General features: G+C 39.7%; 1 protein-coding gene across 1 annotated transcript; it reads left to right on the plus strand.

Annotated features, from left to right (window-relative positions):
- The first annotated feature begins 401 nt into the window (after positions 1-401).
- Positions 402-15,590, plus strand: arg1 (arginase 1). Its single transcript, XM_085761756.1, has 8 exons — positions 402-566; positions 1,904-1,976; positions 4,721-4,895; positions 9,483-9,642; positions 11,242-11,336; positions 13,082-13,186; positions 13,276-13,412; positions 15,281-15,590. The coding sequence occupies exons 1-8, from the start codon at positions 453-455 to the stop codon at positions 15,442-15,444; spliced, it is 1,023 nt and encodes a 340-aa protein (XP_085617882.1). The 5' UTR covers positions 402-452; the 3' UTR covers positions 15,445-15,590.
- The last annotated feature ends 550 nt before the right edge of the window (positions 15,591-16,140 follow it).

Genomic DNA, 16,140 nt, shown 5'->3' on the forward strand with positions numbered 1-16,140 from the left:
ATTTCTACAGTGATTCATGTGTATGGTGCTTTGTTTATTCATTAAATGCAATTTATATTATATTATTACATGTTTTTATAGGCTACATTTAATATGCTGGGGACAGAAATGGCACTCTTTCTCTGTTGGTGGATTGTCATTATTATTATATCATTGTCACACACTCACTGATACACTGGGAAACACCGTGTGTGTGTGTGTGTGTGTGTGTGTGTGTGTGTGTGTGTGTGTGTGTGTGTGTGTGTGTGTGTGTGTGTGTGTGTTCGGTCCAACCCGTCACGTTACGTCACGCCCCCTCCCGGTGCCGTGACGTCACACGGGGGTTTTATAGGACGTCCCGCTCCGTCGGTCGGTCGGTGTGTGTGTGTGTCGGTGTGTGTCGGTGGAGTGTGTAGGTGTGTGTGTGTGAAGTGTGTGTGTGTATAGATGTGTAGTAGCTAATTGTCGTCAACATGAGCAGCGCGAGGACGATGAGGCGGCTCGCGGTGACTGTTTGTAAACGTCATCATCATCATCATCATCATCGGTCGGTGGGAATCATCGGAGCTCCTTTCTCCAAGGGACAGGTGTGTGTGTGTGTGTGTGTGTGTGTGTGTGTGTGTGTGTGTGTGTGTGTGTGTGTGTGTGTGTGTGTGTGTATGAATTCAATGTAGTTTAATATCTGTTCTGTTATTCTCCACCCAGACCTTCAACAGTCTTTTGGTTTTATTTTGTATTTAAAAAGAAAAGAAAATGAGAAAAAAAGCACAAAAAAGAAGAAATCTTGTATAAAGAGGTGAAATTAAAACATTAAAGTCTCGTTTACATTCAGTTTGACCTTGTTAACTTCATCATTATTCATCAGTTTGACGTGTCAGTTGTAAAAGGTAACTTGTTATATGAACTCTGTTGGGACAACGTGAGGCGGTCCAGAGGTCAGAGGTCAGAGCTGCCCCCCCAGCCCCCCCCCCCCTACAAAGGCAAAGTGCAGTTTCTGCTTTTTTTTTTTTTGACCAATCCAAAGTGTGACATATTCTCTTCAATCTGGTAGAATTTGATATCAGTTGTTCTGCTAAAACTTCCAGAGTTATTTGGGCTTTTTATTTTACTGTCCATCCAAAAAAAGCAAAGTGCAGTATCTGCAAAGAGTAACTGTACTCCCTACATCCCATAATTTACTCTCCATTGAAGTAAAACCACTAACCAAGGCAAAGTGCAGTATCTGCCATAAAACGGTCAAAATTGGTCAGAAAGACAAACTACAAAATACATTTAATTCAGCATAGTTTCAACAATTTATTCAGCACATTCAGCTTCCAGCTTTCAGCTTTCACCCGTATTTCCTTCAGGAAATGGTTTACTCTATGATTCCATTGGAGTAAAACCAAGGCAATGTGCAGTATCTGCCATAAAATGATCAAAATTGGTCAAAAAGACAAATTACAAAATACATTAATTCAACAGTGTTTCAACAATTTGTTCACTTAATTTAGCATAGTTTCAACAATTTATTCAGCTCATTCAGCTTCCAGCTTTCAGCTTTCAGCATTCACCCGTATTTCCTTCAGGAAACGCATTCTCTAGTTTACTCTATGATTCCATTGGAGTAAAACCAAGGCAACGTGCAGTATCTGCCATAAAACGGTCCAAATTGGTCAGAAAGACAAACTACAAAACACATTTAATCCAGTCCACCTTTATCTAATCAGTTATAGACTTGGTAGTTATTCATCATTTGATGCTTAAACCTGACAATGAAAAACACTAAAAGCTGTTTTTGTGGAGGTTTTTAGCTTCAACACTTCAGGTTTCGCTGCATCGACTGTGATTAATGAGGAAAGATGAGTATTAATGATCTCTACAGTGTGTTACTGTGTGTTACAGTGTGTGTGTGTGTGTGTGTGTGTGTGTGTGTGTGTCCCAGCCCAGGGGGGGGGTGGAGCAGGGTCCAGACCTGATCCGAGCTGCAGGACTCGTTCACAAGCTGCAGGAACAAGGTGAGAGACGTGGTCACGTGGTGCGTTCACTGACCTCGGTCCTTCTATCGATCAGTGACGGCTGTGATCAGCTGCAGCCGCTGGCACCGCTTAATCTGGGATGTTAAAGCTGGTGAGACTTACAGCTGAGCAGGATCAGTGTGTGTGTGTGTGTGTGTCTCTGTGTGTGTGTGTGTGTGAGTGTTCACACGTGAGCTGAGTCATGCTGCACACACACACACACACACACACACACACACACACACACATATTTATTAATGGAAACACAGCAGACGTGCGACCTTGATCCTCAACAACACAGAAATAGATCAGAGTGTGTGTGTGTGTGTGTGTGTGTGTGTGTTTCATAAACAACTTCAAGGTTTTATTTACTAATTTTATTCTATTTTTTAAATTAATTTCGAATAAAACTTTATTTTTAAACATTATTATTGAATAATAATAATAATAATAATAATTTTCCACTGAGACAAATGAGTTAACGTCAAGTTTCATTATAAACGTATTATTACATCGTCATTATTACATCGAAGACATGAAGAACAAAAGTAACTTCTGTGATTCTCTAATGAGTCATCGTTTCACTGTAAAACAACACGGGACAAATAAACGTTAACTTTTCCTGTGGAACTTGAACTCATCACACGTTTGTTCACTGAGACAAAACTTCAGTGTGTCGTCGTTGTCGAAGGTCACAAACATCAATCTGTAACTGGGACGAGTCGACTCATGTATGTATATGTAGATATATAACATTATATTATATTATAATATATTCAACAGCACACACACTGTCAATGTTCACACACAGAGGGAATTCTGGGAAATAAACCAGTGACAGACAGAGCTCACAGAGAAACAAACAAGTCAAGAAATATTGTTATTATTATAAAGTTGGAATAAAATACTGTTATTAATGAGATTTATTGTTTTATTTTGTTTTTAAGATGAGTTTTTATGAACAGAAGCTCTTATTCCAGGACGTCTGTGGTGCATTTACAGTTTGTGACATTACGTAAGTGTATAAAGACAGATACAGCTCATAACTAATGTGAACTAATGTGATTTATTCTGGATAAAGTTTATATCTTCTCTAAACTTTATTGATCGATCTCTTCCAAACAAATCTCCATTAAAAATTAAACCATAATGAACCTTTATGAAAAGAGGAATGTGTCTGAAAACAAAGTGAATCCAACTTTATGGCCATTTTAACTTAAATTTTGTTATATTTATTTCAAGTTGTTTTGACAGTTTTATGTAGTTTTCATCTGTGAAGTTTGTAAAGCAATAACAATAAATAAATATGATATTAATATAATATTATTAATATATGAACAATGTATTGTATTAATATTATAGTTTTACATCCTGGTGAGCGTTTCTCTGCCCGGCAACAGTCCAGTTCTTTAATGTCATGTGTGTGTGTGTGTGTGTGTGTGCAGGTTGTGCAGTGAAGGATTAAAAGCAAAGTGTATAAAGACAGATACAGCTCATAACTAATGTGAACTAATGTGATTTATTCTTGATAAAGTTTATATCTTCTCTAAACTTTATTGATCAATCTCATCCAAACAAATCTCCATGAAAATTAAACCACAATGAACCTTTATGAAAAAACTGGAATGTGTAGTGAGTATTTTTATAACTGTCGATACATTTTCATTTTTATATAGGCCTAATATTTAGATTTATTTCATGTTTTGACAGTTTTATGTAGTTTTCATCTGTGAAGTTTGTAAACCAATAACAATAAATAAATATGATATCAATATAATGTTAACCCTCTATGGTACCATGTTGCCCTCAGGCAGCAACATACCACTTTTTGTCCTGTCAAATCTCCACAATTCATCCCATTTAATGCTGTAATACTTTAAAAAAGAGAGGAGACCTTAGAGAACCAATGACAATGCTTTAATTTATCACATGACTTTCAAGAAGCCACTGAAACCCTTTTTTACAGACTTTTTCAAAGGAAACAGGTTTGCCATTTTGCTCCACTAAAACGGTCTGAAAACATACAGTAACTTCCTGGCCCTTTTTCACCTGGAAAAAAATATATTTACACTAATAGATTAGTAAAGTTTAATTTTTAATAGTTCCATGCAATTTATTTACTTATTAAATAATGGAAACTTGTTAAAATGCACCTGTTGCCCCAAAGCAACAACGTACCATTATAGAAAATTGCAGTGTTGCCTTGAGGCGACAGTGGACCATTATGGAATCAATATTGCATTATGAGACTATGGTAGTGTGTGTTTAGGTGTAAATATAATGTTCAAAAACATATAATTCATCATAATTTTGTTTTTTATCCTTAATAAATGTGATTTTGGATGCAGTAAAGTAAACATCAGGCTATTATGATGATGATGAGGAAGATGAGGATGAGGCCAGTGAAGGTGAAAGTCTACAGAGACTGGTCGGTGTTTCTAATACAGTAGATGATGAACCGTAATAGTACAATGTTGCTACAGTCAACAAATCCCAAAAACTTCCAAAAATAAATCATTTTAAAAAATGTCTTTAGATTATGTTTATTTAGTCTATTTTGAGACATAAAAACACTACAAACATTTTTCCCCACTGGCATCATAATGCAGCGTACCATAGAGGGTTAATAATTATTGTTATTAAATATTATTAATATTGTTTTGTATTAATATTATAGTTTTACCTCCTGGTGAGCGTTTCTCTGGTCTTTAATGTCATGTGTGTGTGTGTGTGTGTGTGTGCAGGTTGTGCAGTGAAGGATTATGGGAACTTGGTGTTCGATGAGGTCGTCGACGACAAACCCATCGGATTGGTCAAGAGCGCGAGGGCGGTGGGAGGAGCCAATCAGAGGCTGTCTGAGGCCGTGAAGCGCGTGAAGAGGGACGGACACACGAGCCTGATGCTGGGAGGAGACCACAGGTCAGTGTGTGTGTGTGCAGGGCCGGAGAAAGGTGGTGATAACTCTAGGGGCCCAGCGCCCAGTGGGGCCCATAAAAAACCCCAGTAGTCTAATCTTTGTATGACTGATTTATTCTGCGTAAGACCCTGACTAATACTCATAGTACACTGTAAAAACTCAACATCTTTCCAAGAATATTTGTCTTATTTCTTGTCCAAATGTCTCATTTCTAGTCAAAACTAATCTCTTTCCACTTAAAATAAGACTCATCACCTAAAAATTCACTTGTTTTTAGATCATTTTCACTTAAATTCACAATAAATAGAAAAATCTGCCAGTGAAAGTAAGTTTTTTGTGCTTGTAATAAGGAAGAAAAACTTGCTCCACTATCAGATTTTTTCTACTTATTCCAAGTGAAAATCAGCTTGAAAGAAGTAAAAAGTGTCTAAAAACAAGCTGCTTTTTAATGTGATGAGTCTTATTTTAAGTAGAATGAGATTTGTTTTGACTAGAAATGACATTTTGACTAGAAATAAGACAAATATTCTTGCTAAGATACTTGAGTTTTTGCAGTGTAATGCTGCATTAGCATCAAATCAAAGAAGGCTAAATAAAAAATGATAATACATACGTAGTCTAAGAAAAAAAAAGGAAAAGTTAGGGGGAGGGGCCCACTTTAGTATTCTTTAAGGGGGCCCAGAATTCCTAGCAACGGCCCTGTGTGTGTGTGTGTGTGTGTGTGTGTGTGTGTGTGTGTGTAAACATTGATGTAGTCACTTGTTAAATCGTTAGTGAATTGTTGACTTTAGCTCTCGTCCAGTAGCAACAGAAGCTTCTCCACCTGTCAATCATCCACCAGGACACAATAGAAAGAGAAAATGAAAATCCCCAAAGCCCCAACACCCACTGGTAAAGCAAATGGAAATGGAAAACAAAAAAAGTAATAACAAATACAAAGTCAACGCTCACCAGGATATAAAACTATAATATTAATACAATACAATATTCATATATTAATAATATTATATTAATATCATATTTATTTATTGTCATTGGTTTACAAACTTCACAGATTAAAACTACATAAAACTGTCAAAACAACTTGAAATAAATATAACAAAATGTAAGTTAAAATGGCCATAAAGTTGGATTCACTTTGTTTTCAGACACATTCCTCTTTTTTTATAAAGGTTTGTTGTGGTTTAATTTTCATGGAGATTTGTTTGGAAGAGATTGATCAATAAAGATAAAAACTTTATCAAGAATAAATCACATTAGTTCACATTAGTTATGAGCTGTGTCTGTCTTTATACACTTTGCTTTGTTATAATAAAAACAAAACAAAGCAATAAATATCATTAATAACAGTATTTTATTCCAACTTTATGGGTCAGTGAAGTACACACACGTCCAGTAGCAACAGAAGCGCCTCCACCTGTCAATCATCCACCAGGACTCACAGACTGGAGGTCGTTGTGACATCATCAGGCCCCGCCCACATGTGGAGATCAGTCAACCAGATGTGATGAGCAGCGTTGAGTCTGGCCGCAGTAGTTTGAACAAACTACATTTCTAAAAGCAGCTTTATCAACTATTTTTACTCATGTTATGTCCAAATTCCACACTTTTTCCAGACCCTAATTTCCAGACTTCTCGGTAAAAAAATAAAAATAATCTGTGATATTTGAGTAAATAGTTGTGCATTATATAAAAAAATCATGCAATTAATCATTTGTTTTCATTATTCTGAATGTGTATGTCATTATGTCACCAAATAATCACCAGGAGATTGTAGCTATAGCTACAGTAGCACATACAAAAATAATTAACCCAGATAACTTCTGATAAGACCAAACCCAGATAAGTATTAAGATAATGTATAAATGTATAAAATCAAATTCTATAGGCTACTTTTCCATACTTTCCATACTCGCGTAGGAACCCTGATGTGGTGTTTATGAAACTAAATATTCAGCAGAAGTCTGGCTCTACACTCAGGTTTAGTTGTCTGGTCGACGTCCTGTAGGTTCACCACCACAGACATGTTGGTGATAGAAAGAGAAAATGAAAATCCTGCCCCAACACCCACTCGTAAATCAGTCAACAAAAAAAGTAATAATAAAAACAAAGAGGACATATTCTAGATGGGTGTGAGTTGAACAACACTGTTTAAACCCGACAGGACCGGCCAATCAGAGGCTCTGACACAACAGGACAGAATCTCTTGTTGACACATGAGCATCTCATAAAGTTTTTGTCAGACGGCCGGTTAAACTAGTTGAAATACTTGATACAGCACAAATTATGAATGTAGTTTAACAACCAGCAAGTTACAGCAGATTCTAGTTAAAGGGATAGCTCAACATTTTGGCAAATTGTCTATTTGTGTATGTGTTTGAGTGTGTGGATCTTCCCGGCTGCAAATCAATTTTCCCTGTTGGGACAAATAAAGACACTTTGACTTTGACTTTGACTTGACTTTGACTTTGAATTGTTTTAGAGGGAAATACAGAGACTGCTTGATGAAAAACTGTCCCTGAAGGCAACGTGCATCAGCGGTTTTGCATGAATTTCCCTCTAAAACAACTCTGTGTGGTAACGTTGTGTTATTATCTCATAGCGTGGTGAATGTGCAGCTCACAACTTGTCCACCAGAGCGTTGTGGAGTTGTTGGATTGTGTATTTGATGAGTTTGATGATGGAGGGAAACCAAAGAAATCCCATAATGAGCCTCCATTAGTAGCGTAGCTCTGAGCAGCTCACGGCTCTGCTCCGCCGTTCTAAAAACAGCTTGCACCGACAATTAAAGGTAACGAACCTACTGCTATGACTATAGCACCGACTGCCGACTTCCTGAGGACTTGAGGAGAGCAGAGAATCTGGACATTTTTAAAAGCAAACTGAAGACCTACCTTTTTAGCCTGGCTTTTAACTGACTCGTACTATTTCTATTATTCTGAAACATGCATTTAAATTTAATTTATCTTATTTCCTTATTTATTTGTTTACTATTATTATCTTTTTTATTCTATTTTAATTCACCCATTCTTTTCTCTATTTTATCCCACTACATCTGCTTATTTTTACCTAGTGTCTTTCTGGTCTTCTCTTTTTATCTATTTTACCTCATTTGATCTAGTATCTCTCTTATCCTCTCATTTTATCTATCTTATTTCATTTTACCTAGTGTCTTTCTCGTCTTCTCAATTTTATTTATTTTACTTCATTTTATTTAGTGTTTTCCCCACTGCAAATGAGTGAGTGTAAGACAGCGTTTCCCCGATAAAATCCAATGTTCTAAAATTATTGTGTGAATGTGAATGTGTTTGCAAATCTATGTTTGTCTCCCTAACATGTGTTCCCTGTATTGCTTGTTTTTAACATGTAAAGCACTTTGAGCTGCCATATGGGCATGAAAAGTGCTGTACAAATAAAGCCTGATTGATTGATTGATTGATTGATTGATTGATTGATTGATTGATTGATTGATTGATTGATTGATGACTATAGGGATTATGGCAATGGGCCAATTTGACAAAATGTTTAAAGGACAATTCCAGGCGAATTCAACTCAGGGGTGTATTTTCATATCATTTTAGGTCTAAAAGAATGAATCTGATGATTTTCAGTTTAATCGCTCCTGTTTTGTGGTAGTTGTGTCTGTCCCCGCATCGCCATGGCAGCAATGAATGGGAGTGGATGTAAGTTCTGCTGTTTAGGCTGTTTCCATCCCTCAAAGCCGCATTTTTTTTCCACAGACAGCGTCAGATGGAGACTCAAACATGCAGCCAGAAGTTTATTTACTTCAAGCAAGCCGACATGTTTGTAAAACTAGATCTAATTCAAAGTCTCCCGGAGTCTCGCGCGAGACCCAGTTGCCGTGCTCGGTGTGTTCAGGTGCAGTGGGAAAAGCTACCGTTTGTGTCATAAACACAGGAATATCAACTCTTGACTTGCTTCAAGTAAAAAAAACTTCTCGGCGCATCTTTGAGTAGCCACCTGACGCTGTCTGTGGAAAAAAATGTGCACTTCAAGCAAGTAAAGTGTTGATATTCCTGTGTTTATGACACAAGCGGTAGCTCCCACTGCACCTGAACACACCAGCACTGCAACTTCGGGCTCGCGCGAGACTCCGGGAGACTTTGAATTAGATCTAGTTTTACAAACATGTCGGCTTGCTTGAAGTAAATAAACTTCTCGGTGCATGTTTGAGTCTCCATCTGACGCTGTCTGTGGAAAAACATTGCGGCTTTGAGGGATGTAAACAGCCTAAACAGCGGAACTTACATCCACTCCCATTCATTGCTGCCGTGGCGATGCGGGGACAGACGCAACTACCGCAAAACAGGAGCGATTAAACTGAAAATCTTCAGATTCCTTCTTTTAGACCTAAAATGATATGAAAATACACCCCCGAGTTGAATTCGCCTGGAATTGTCCTTTAACTATCCCTTTAAGTCTCCTCAACAGTTTGGTGATCTAAGTTTAGTAGAAATTTTGTTACGTTGAAGTTATGAATGAACCAACTCTCTGATTGGAGGAGGACAGATGGAGGCTGATGATGTCACTGATGATGTCACTGATGATGTCACTCTCCCCTCCGTCAGTCTGGCCATCGGCTCGGTGCACGGCCACGCGGCGGCGGTCGGCGAGCTGAGCGTGGTGTGGGTGGACGCCCACGCCGACATCAACACGCCGCTGAGCTCCGACACGGGGAACATGCACGGACAGCCCATGTCCTACCTGCTGCACGAGCTGAGGGACAAGGTGAGACTGAGTACTCCACCCCAGTACTCGAGTAAGAGTACAAATACTACTGGTCAACATTTACTCTGTTACAAGTAAAAGTAGCTCAGTCCACATGTTACTGCAGTAAGAGTAACAAAGTACTTGCTTTTAAAGGTAATTAAAGCAGAAGTAAGGTGAATGTTTGTGTTAAAGCAGAAGTAAGCGATCCGGTGGTTTTGGCTAATGCTGCGTTCCAGGCAGGCTTTTGAAACCGTAAATTACAGCTTCAAGTCACAACTTACGACTTTGTAGCGTTCCAGGCAACCCACTCGTGTTTCTCCGACCTGTTTTACCTGTGAAAGTCACTATAACGGCCACTCGTAACTTCTGACCCGTGAAGTCGTACCAGATCGAACTGGTACGAGTTCACAGGTCGGAAAAACACGAGTTACGGGTTGCCTTGAACGCACCATAACGTCTTGTCAGCAGATGGAGTTAGCAGCCCCCGCCCTCGTCATGGATCTATTGGTCCTCGTCCCTACGTCACCACATTCAGGCGCATCCCTTGGCTGCACACACAGAGAGGACTGCCCCTTTATGCCGTTCTCTCTCCTCATTGGATAAAGGTTGTAGGATACAAGGAAAGTTTTCTCCTGGGCTCAGAGCAGAGCAGAGTGACTGACAGACCCGTGTTTCAGACCAAACACTCTATACAAGTGATTGCTGTCGGAAGATACAACTATTTAAGACTTAGATTAACACAAAAATATCACTTACTTCTGCTTTAATCTAAGTCTTAAATAGTTGTATCTTCCGACAGCAATCACTTCTATAGAGTGTTTGGTCTGAAACACGGGTCTGTCAGTCACTCTGCTCTGCTCTGAGCCCAGGAGAAAACTTTCCTTGTATCCTACAACCTTTATCCAATGAGGAGAGAGAACGGCATAAAGGGGCAGTCCTCTCTGTGTGTGCAGCCAAGGGATGCGCCGTGAATGTGGTGACGTAGGGACGAGGACTGTTATGGTGCGTTCAAGGCAACTCGTAACTGGTGTTTTTCCGACCTGTGAAGTGGTACCAGTTCGATCTGGTACGAGTTCACGGGTCAGAAGTTACGAGTGGCCGTTATAGTGACTTTCACAGGTAAAACAGGTTGGAGAAACACGAGTGGGTTGCCTGGAACGCTACAAAGTCGTAAGTCGTGACTTGAAGCTGTAATTTACGGTTTCAAAAGCCTGCCTGGAACGCAGCATTAGCCAAAACCACCGGATCACTTACTTCTGCTTTAAGTCAAAGTAAGAGTCAGAGTAAATGTCTTATTGTTCACATCAATGAATGACTCTAATAGTTTGTAAATGAATGTAAGGAGCTTTTAACTCTTGTTAGTGAGAATGAACTCTTTGCTGCTCAGCTGCACTGATGTGCTGCTTTTAGGGGTTAGGGTTTCCTTCACAGACAAACACAGCTTGTGTCCAATAGGATTTTAGAAAAAGACCTGAAAGTAACCAGTACTTTTCAGCCTTCCTACTAATTAACTCCAGTAAAAGTACTAATATTTGTCTTGGAAATGTATTCAAGTAAGAGTAAGAAGTACCAAAGAAATCTATTACTTAAGCAAATGTACTCCATTACTTCCTCCAGCTTCCTGTTCTACCAAACTTCTCCTGGGTGGAGCCGTGCGTCTGGGCCAGAGACCTGGTCTACGTCGGCCTGAGGGACGTCGATCCAGCTGAACAGTGAGTCCAGTCCAGGTTTTGTTTTTTTTGTCACTTAAAGGGATAGTAGCATTTTTTTTAAAAGTGGGGTTGTATGATCTCCAAATAGCCCCTAAGTACTTTAATTGCAGTAGAAGACTCTCTGCACTCCTCCCGTTAGCAACGCCAGCCCATAATAGCCCTGCCCAGAGATTTACAACATACAGTGTTGTGAACAGACCCAAAGAAACGGCCTATTTTCACGGCCTAAAAGAGGTTTTACCTGAAAAAAAATACACAGTTCCATTGTTCACTATAATATAATTATTTCCAGCCCTTCAAAGTGCAGGAAAAACGGCTGTCGTCCGTCTGCCGTCTGCCCAATTTCAGGTGAATGCAGCATGAAAAATACGACTGAGTTGCTTGTGATCTACAACCGCAACGCTAGATGGAGGAATTCCTACACAGTGGACCTTTAAATCTTTATTGACAAATGATTGCAACAACAAAAAGAAATACAAACTAACTAAACAGAAAGCTACATAATATTCTTACAGTCTTGCAGATTGGTTTATCCACCAATCATCATTCCAGTCCAGTATCATCATTTAGAGTCTCGTTGGGTCCATTTGTTCCTGTAGCCTCAGTATGTGTCAGTTTGTCCATTAAAAAGAGTTCTTACACAGTTGTTATTCATTGATCTTTTGTTGGTGGTGTTTCCTTTGCCCAGTTTCTAGTGATTGACGAGTCTCTTCATATCCTAATATTTGCTCTAGCTCCCTACATAACATTTAAAATACAGTTATTTTTTGACATTTCCAAAAAATGTGAGAGTGGTCCACATTAAAAGATCTAGAGAAACTGTGAGAAAAACATGCACGTCAAAAAAGCCCAGTTGGGCAGGGTGCTGCTGGATTAAAGAGAGGAACACTACAGAAGATGAATGAGTCCACACACCAAAAAGCTTCCTTTGATAAGGATTTATTTGCGAAGTGACGTTTCGAGCAGCGTCACTTTGCACAACTCGTTAATAAAAGGGCTTTTATTTTGACAGCTCTGTTGCTCACCCTGAGCTTTCTCCTGGTTTTCCCTGTTAAAAGGGTTTTCTATGGAGTTTTTCCTCAGTGGATGTGAGGGTCTAAGGACAGAGGATGTTGTTATGATGGGATGTAAAGCCCTTTGAGACAAACTGGTGGTAAAAACGGGCTATACACTGCAAAAACTCTAAATCTTTCCAAGAATATTTGTCCTTTTTCTTGTCAAAATGTCTCATTTCTAGTCAAAACTAAACTCTTTCCACTTAAAATAAGACTCATCACCTAAAAATTAACTTGTTTTTAGATCATTTTCACTTGTTTCAAACAAATATTCACTTGAAATAAGTAGAAAAAATCTGCCAGTGAAAGAACGTTTTTTGTGCTTGTAATAAGAAAGAAAAACTTACTTATTTCAAATGAAAATCTGCTTGAAATAAGTAAAAAGTGTCTAAAAACAAACTGCTTTTTAATGTGATGAGTCTTATTTTAAGTAGAATGAGATTTGTTTTGACTAGAAATAAGACAAATATTCTTGGTAAGATATTTGAGTTTTTGCAGTGCACTAATAAAATTGCCTTGCCTACATCCTGAAGATGCTGCTTTTATTTTGACAGCTACATCCTGCAGCGGCTGCTTTTATTTTGACAGCTACATCCTGAAGCGGCTGCTTTTATTTTGACAGCTACATCCTGAAGCTGCTGCTTTTATTTTGACAGCTACATCCTGAAGCGGCTGCTTTTATTTTGACAGCTACATCCTGCAGCTGCTGGGGGTGAAGGTGTTCTCCATGTCTCAGGTGGATCAGCTGGGCGTCTCCAGGGTGATGGAGGAGGCGTGTGACTACCTGTCGGCCAGGTAATTAAGCTCCGCCCCCTCGCCACACGGAACAGAGGGTGGAAGTACAGACGTTTTATTATTAATTTTAATATTGATTCATTGATCAGGGGGAAGAAGCCGATTCATCTCAGCTATGACATCGACGCCATCGACCCCTCCGTTACCCCGGCAACCGGCACACCTGTAGTGGGAGGCCTCACCTACAGGGAGGGCGTGTACATCACCGAATACCTGTGTCAGACAGGTGAAGACACCGACTCAACAACTACTACTCGATTATTAAATTAATCATCAACTATTCTGATCATCTAATAATCAGTTTGAGTAGTTTTTTAATTTTAAAAAAGCTCCAGATTCTCTGATTCCAGCTTCTTGAATGTGAATGTTTCTGATTTCTTTGTTCCTTTATGACAATAAACTGAGTCTCTCTTTGGTTTGTGGACAAAACAAGACATTTGAGGACGATGTCGTCTGGTGGTTTGAGAAATTAATTGTTTAAAGGGATACGCCAACATTTCTTTTTTTCGTGTCTTGCCTCACTCCCGAGTCCATGACCAGCAGATAGACACCATCCTTTCGACTGTGCGTGCAGTAACCATGGAGATAGAGCCATATCGCCTGTAATTAGCTTAGCTCAAACGCTGGAAGTGTATGGGTAGTGTTAGCCTGCCTCCACCTAAAGTCGCTAATTAGCTTAGCTCAAACGCTGGAAGTGTATAGGTAGTGTTAGCCTGCCTCCTACCTAAAGTCGCTAATTAGCTTAGCTCAAACACTGGAAGTGTATGGGTAGCGTTAGCCTGCCTCCACCTAAAGTCGCTAATTAGCTTAGCTCAAACGCTGGAAGTGTATAGGTAGTGTTAGCCTGCCTCCACCTAAAGTCGCTAATTAGCTTAGCTCAAACACTGGAAGTGTATAGGTAGTGTTAGCCTGCCTCCACCTAAAGTCGCTAATTAGCTTAGCTCAAACACTGGAAGCATATGGGTAGCGTTAGCCTGCCTCCTACCTAAAGTCGCTAATTAGCTTAGCTCAAACGCTGGAAGTGTATGGGTAGTGTTAGCCTGCCTCCACCTAAAGTCACTAATTAGCTTAGCTCAAACGCTGGAAGTGTATAGGTAGTGTTAGCCTGCCTCCACCTAAAGTCGCTAATTAGCTTAGCTCAAACACTGGAAGTGTATAGGTAGTGTTAGCCTGCCTCCACCTAAAGTCACTAATTAGCTTAGCTCAAACACTGGAAGTGTATAGGTAGTGTTAGCCTGCCTCCTACCTAAAGTCACTAATTAGCTTAGCTCAAACACTGGAAGTGTATGGGTAGTGTTAGCCTGCCTCCACCTAAAGTCATCAGAGAAACTCTTCAGCAACTCTAAAGGGAAACCGGCGGGCCGATCTCCGTCTCAGAGCTGACAAAACTCTCCGGTAAGGCATCTTGAGCGGTCAAATGCCGCTAACGGGACGAGATCGGTCAAAACGGAGGGTTCAAGCAAAGACGCTTTATTTTGGTTCAAGCTAGCTACATCGAGGGTAGGTTAGCTTCCTGTTTCAAAGCAAAAGCACAAACTCTATCGTCATGGTTTTCTGTATGTAAAGGGCAACGGGTGTTTTATTTTGTGAAAGTAACCGGAAGTGCGTTGGTCACAACGGCTAGCTTTAGTAGCGCCGAATTCGTCCGAACAAAATTGTAAACAGCTGGTATTTAGACAAATTAACGACACACTGCTGATCTAAACGGCTACTTTCTCTCCTAAACATGTTTGAAATGTGGATAAAGTGAAATATTTACAGAGTCTAGAGCTAAAATGAAATCAGCTTCTGACTGCTGGTTTCAGCTCAGGTAGGAGGCAGGCTAACGCTACCCATACACTTCCAGTGTTTGAGCTAAGCTAATTAGCGACTTTAGGTGGAGGCAGGCTAACACTTCCAGTGTTTGAGCTAAGCTAATTACGGCGATACGGCTCTATCTCCCTTGTTACTGCACGCACAGTGGAAAGGATGGTGTCTATCTGCTGGTCATGGACTCGGGAGTGAGGCAAGACACGAAAAAAAATGTTGGCGTATCTCTTTAATCGATAATGAAAATAATTCATTATCGATTCCTGAACACCCCTCCGTCTGCAGGTCAGCTGTCGGCCGTGGACCTGGTGGAGGTGAACCCTCTGAGGGGGCGGAGCCAGGACGAGGTCCAGTCCACCGTCTCCACCGCCGTCGACCTGCTGCTCGGCTGCTTCGGGCGCCACCGGGGGGGAAACCACCCGTCAGACTACAACCTGCCCGACCCCTGAACGCACCACGCCCTACCTGCCTGTCTGTCCCACTGCACCGACTGACACCTGAACGCCTCGCACGGGTCTGATCCTGTGACGTGATGTCAGTGAACTACACACAGAACTGTGTTTAAAGACACTTTACAAAAACGATGTCACTCACCAAGCTGCACTGCAAAAACTCAAAATCTTTCCAAGAATATTTGTCTTATTTCTTGTCAAAATGTCTCATTTCTAGTCAAAACTAATCTCATTCCACTTAAAATAAGACTCATCACCTAAACATTTACTTGTTTTTAGATCATTTCTACTTGTTTCAAACTAATTTTCACTTAAAATAAGTAGAAAAATCTGCCAGTGAAAGGAAGTTCTTTGTGCTTGTAATAAGAAAGAAAAACTTGCTCCACTATCAGATTTTTCTACTTATTTCAAGTGAAAATCTGCTTGAAAGAAGTAAAAAGTGTCTAAAAACAAGCTGCTTTTAATGTGATGAGTCTTATTCTAAGTATAATGAGATTTGTTTTGACCAGAAATGAGACATTTTGACTAGAAATAAGACAAATATTCTTGGTAAGATTTTGAGTTTTTGCAGTGTGCTGTTATTTACCGACGGTCTTTGAACGCCACATGAGAATAAAACGATGTCATCATGTTCGTTATTCATCATCTGGTTTTGTTTTGCCTAAATATTTTCAGTTTTTAACCAAATAAAAT

This window comes from Trachurus japonicus, chromosome 19 (genome assembly GCF_045865225.1).
Source record: "Trachurus japonicus isolate A0001 chromosome 19, Traja_1.0".
In the NCBI taxonomy this organism is placed as follows: domain Eukaryota; kingdom Metazoa; phylum Chordata; class Actinopteri; order Carangiformes; family Carangidae; genus Trachurus; species Trachurus japonicus.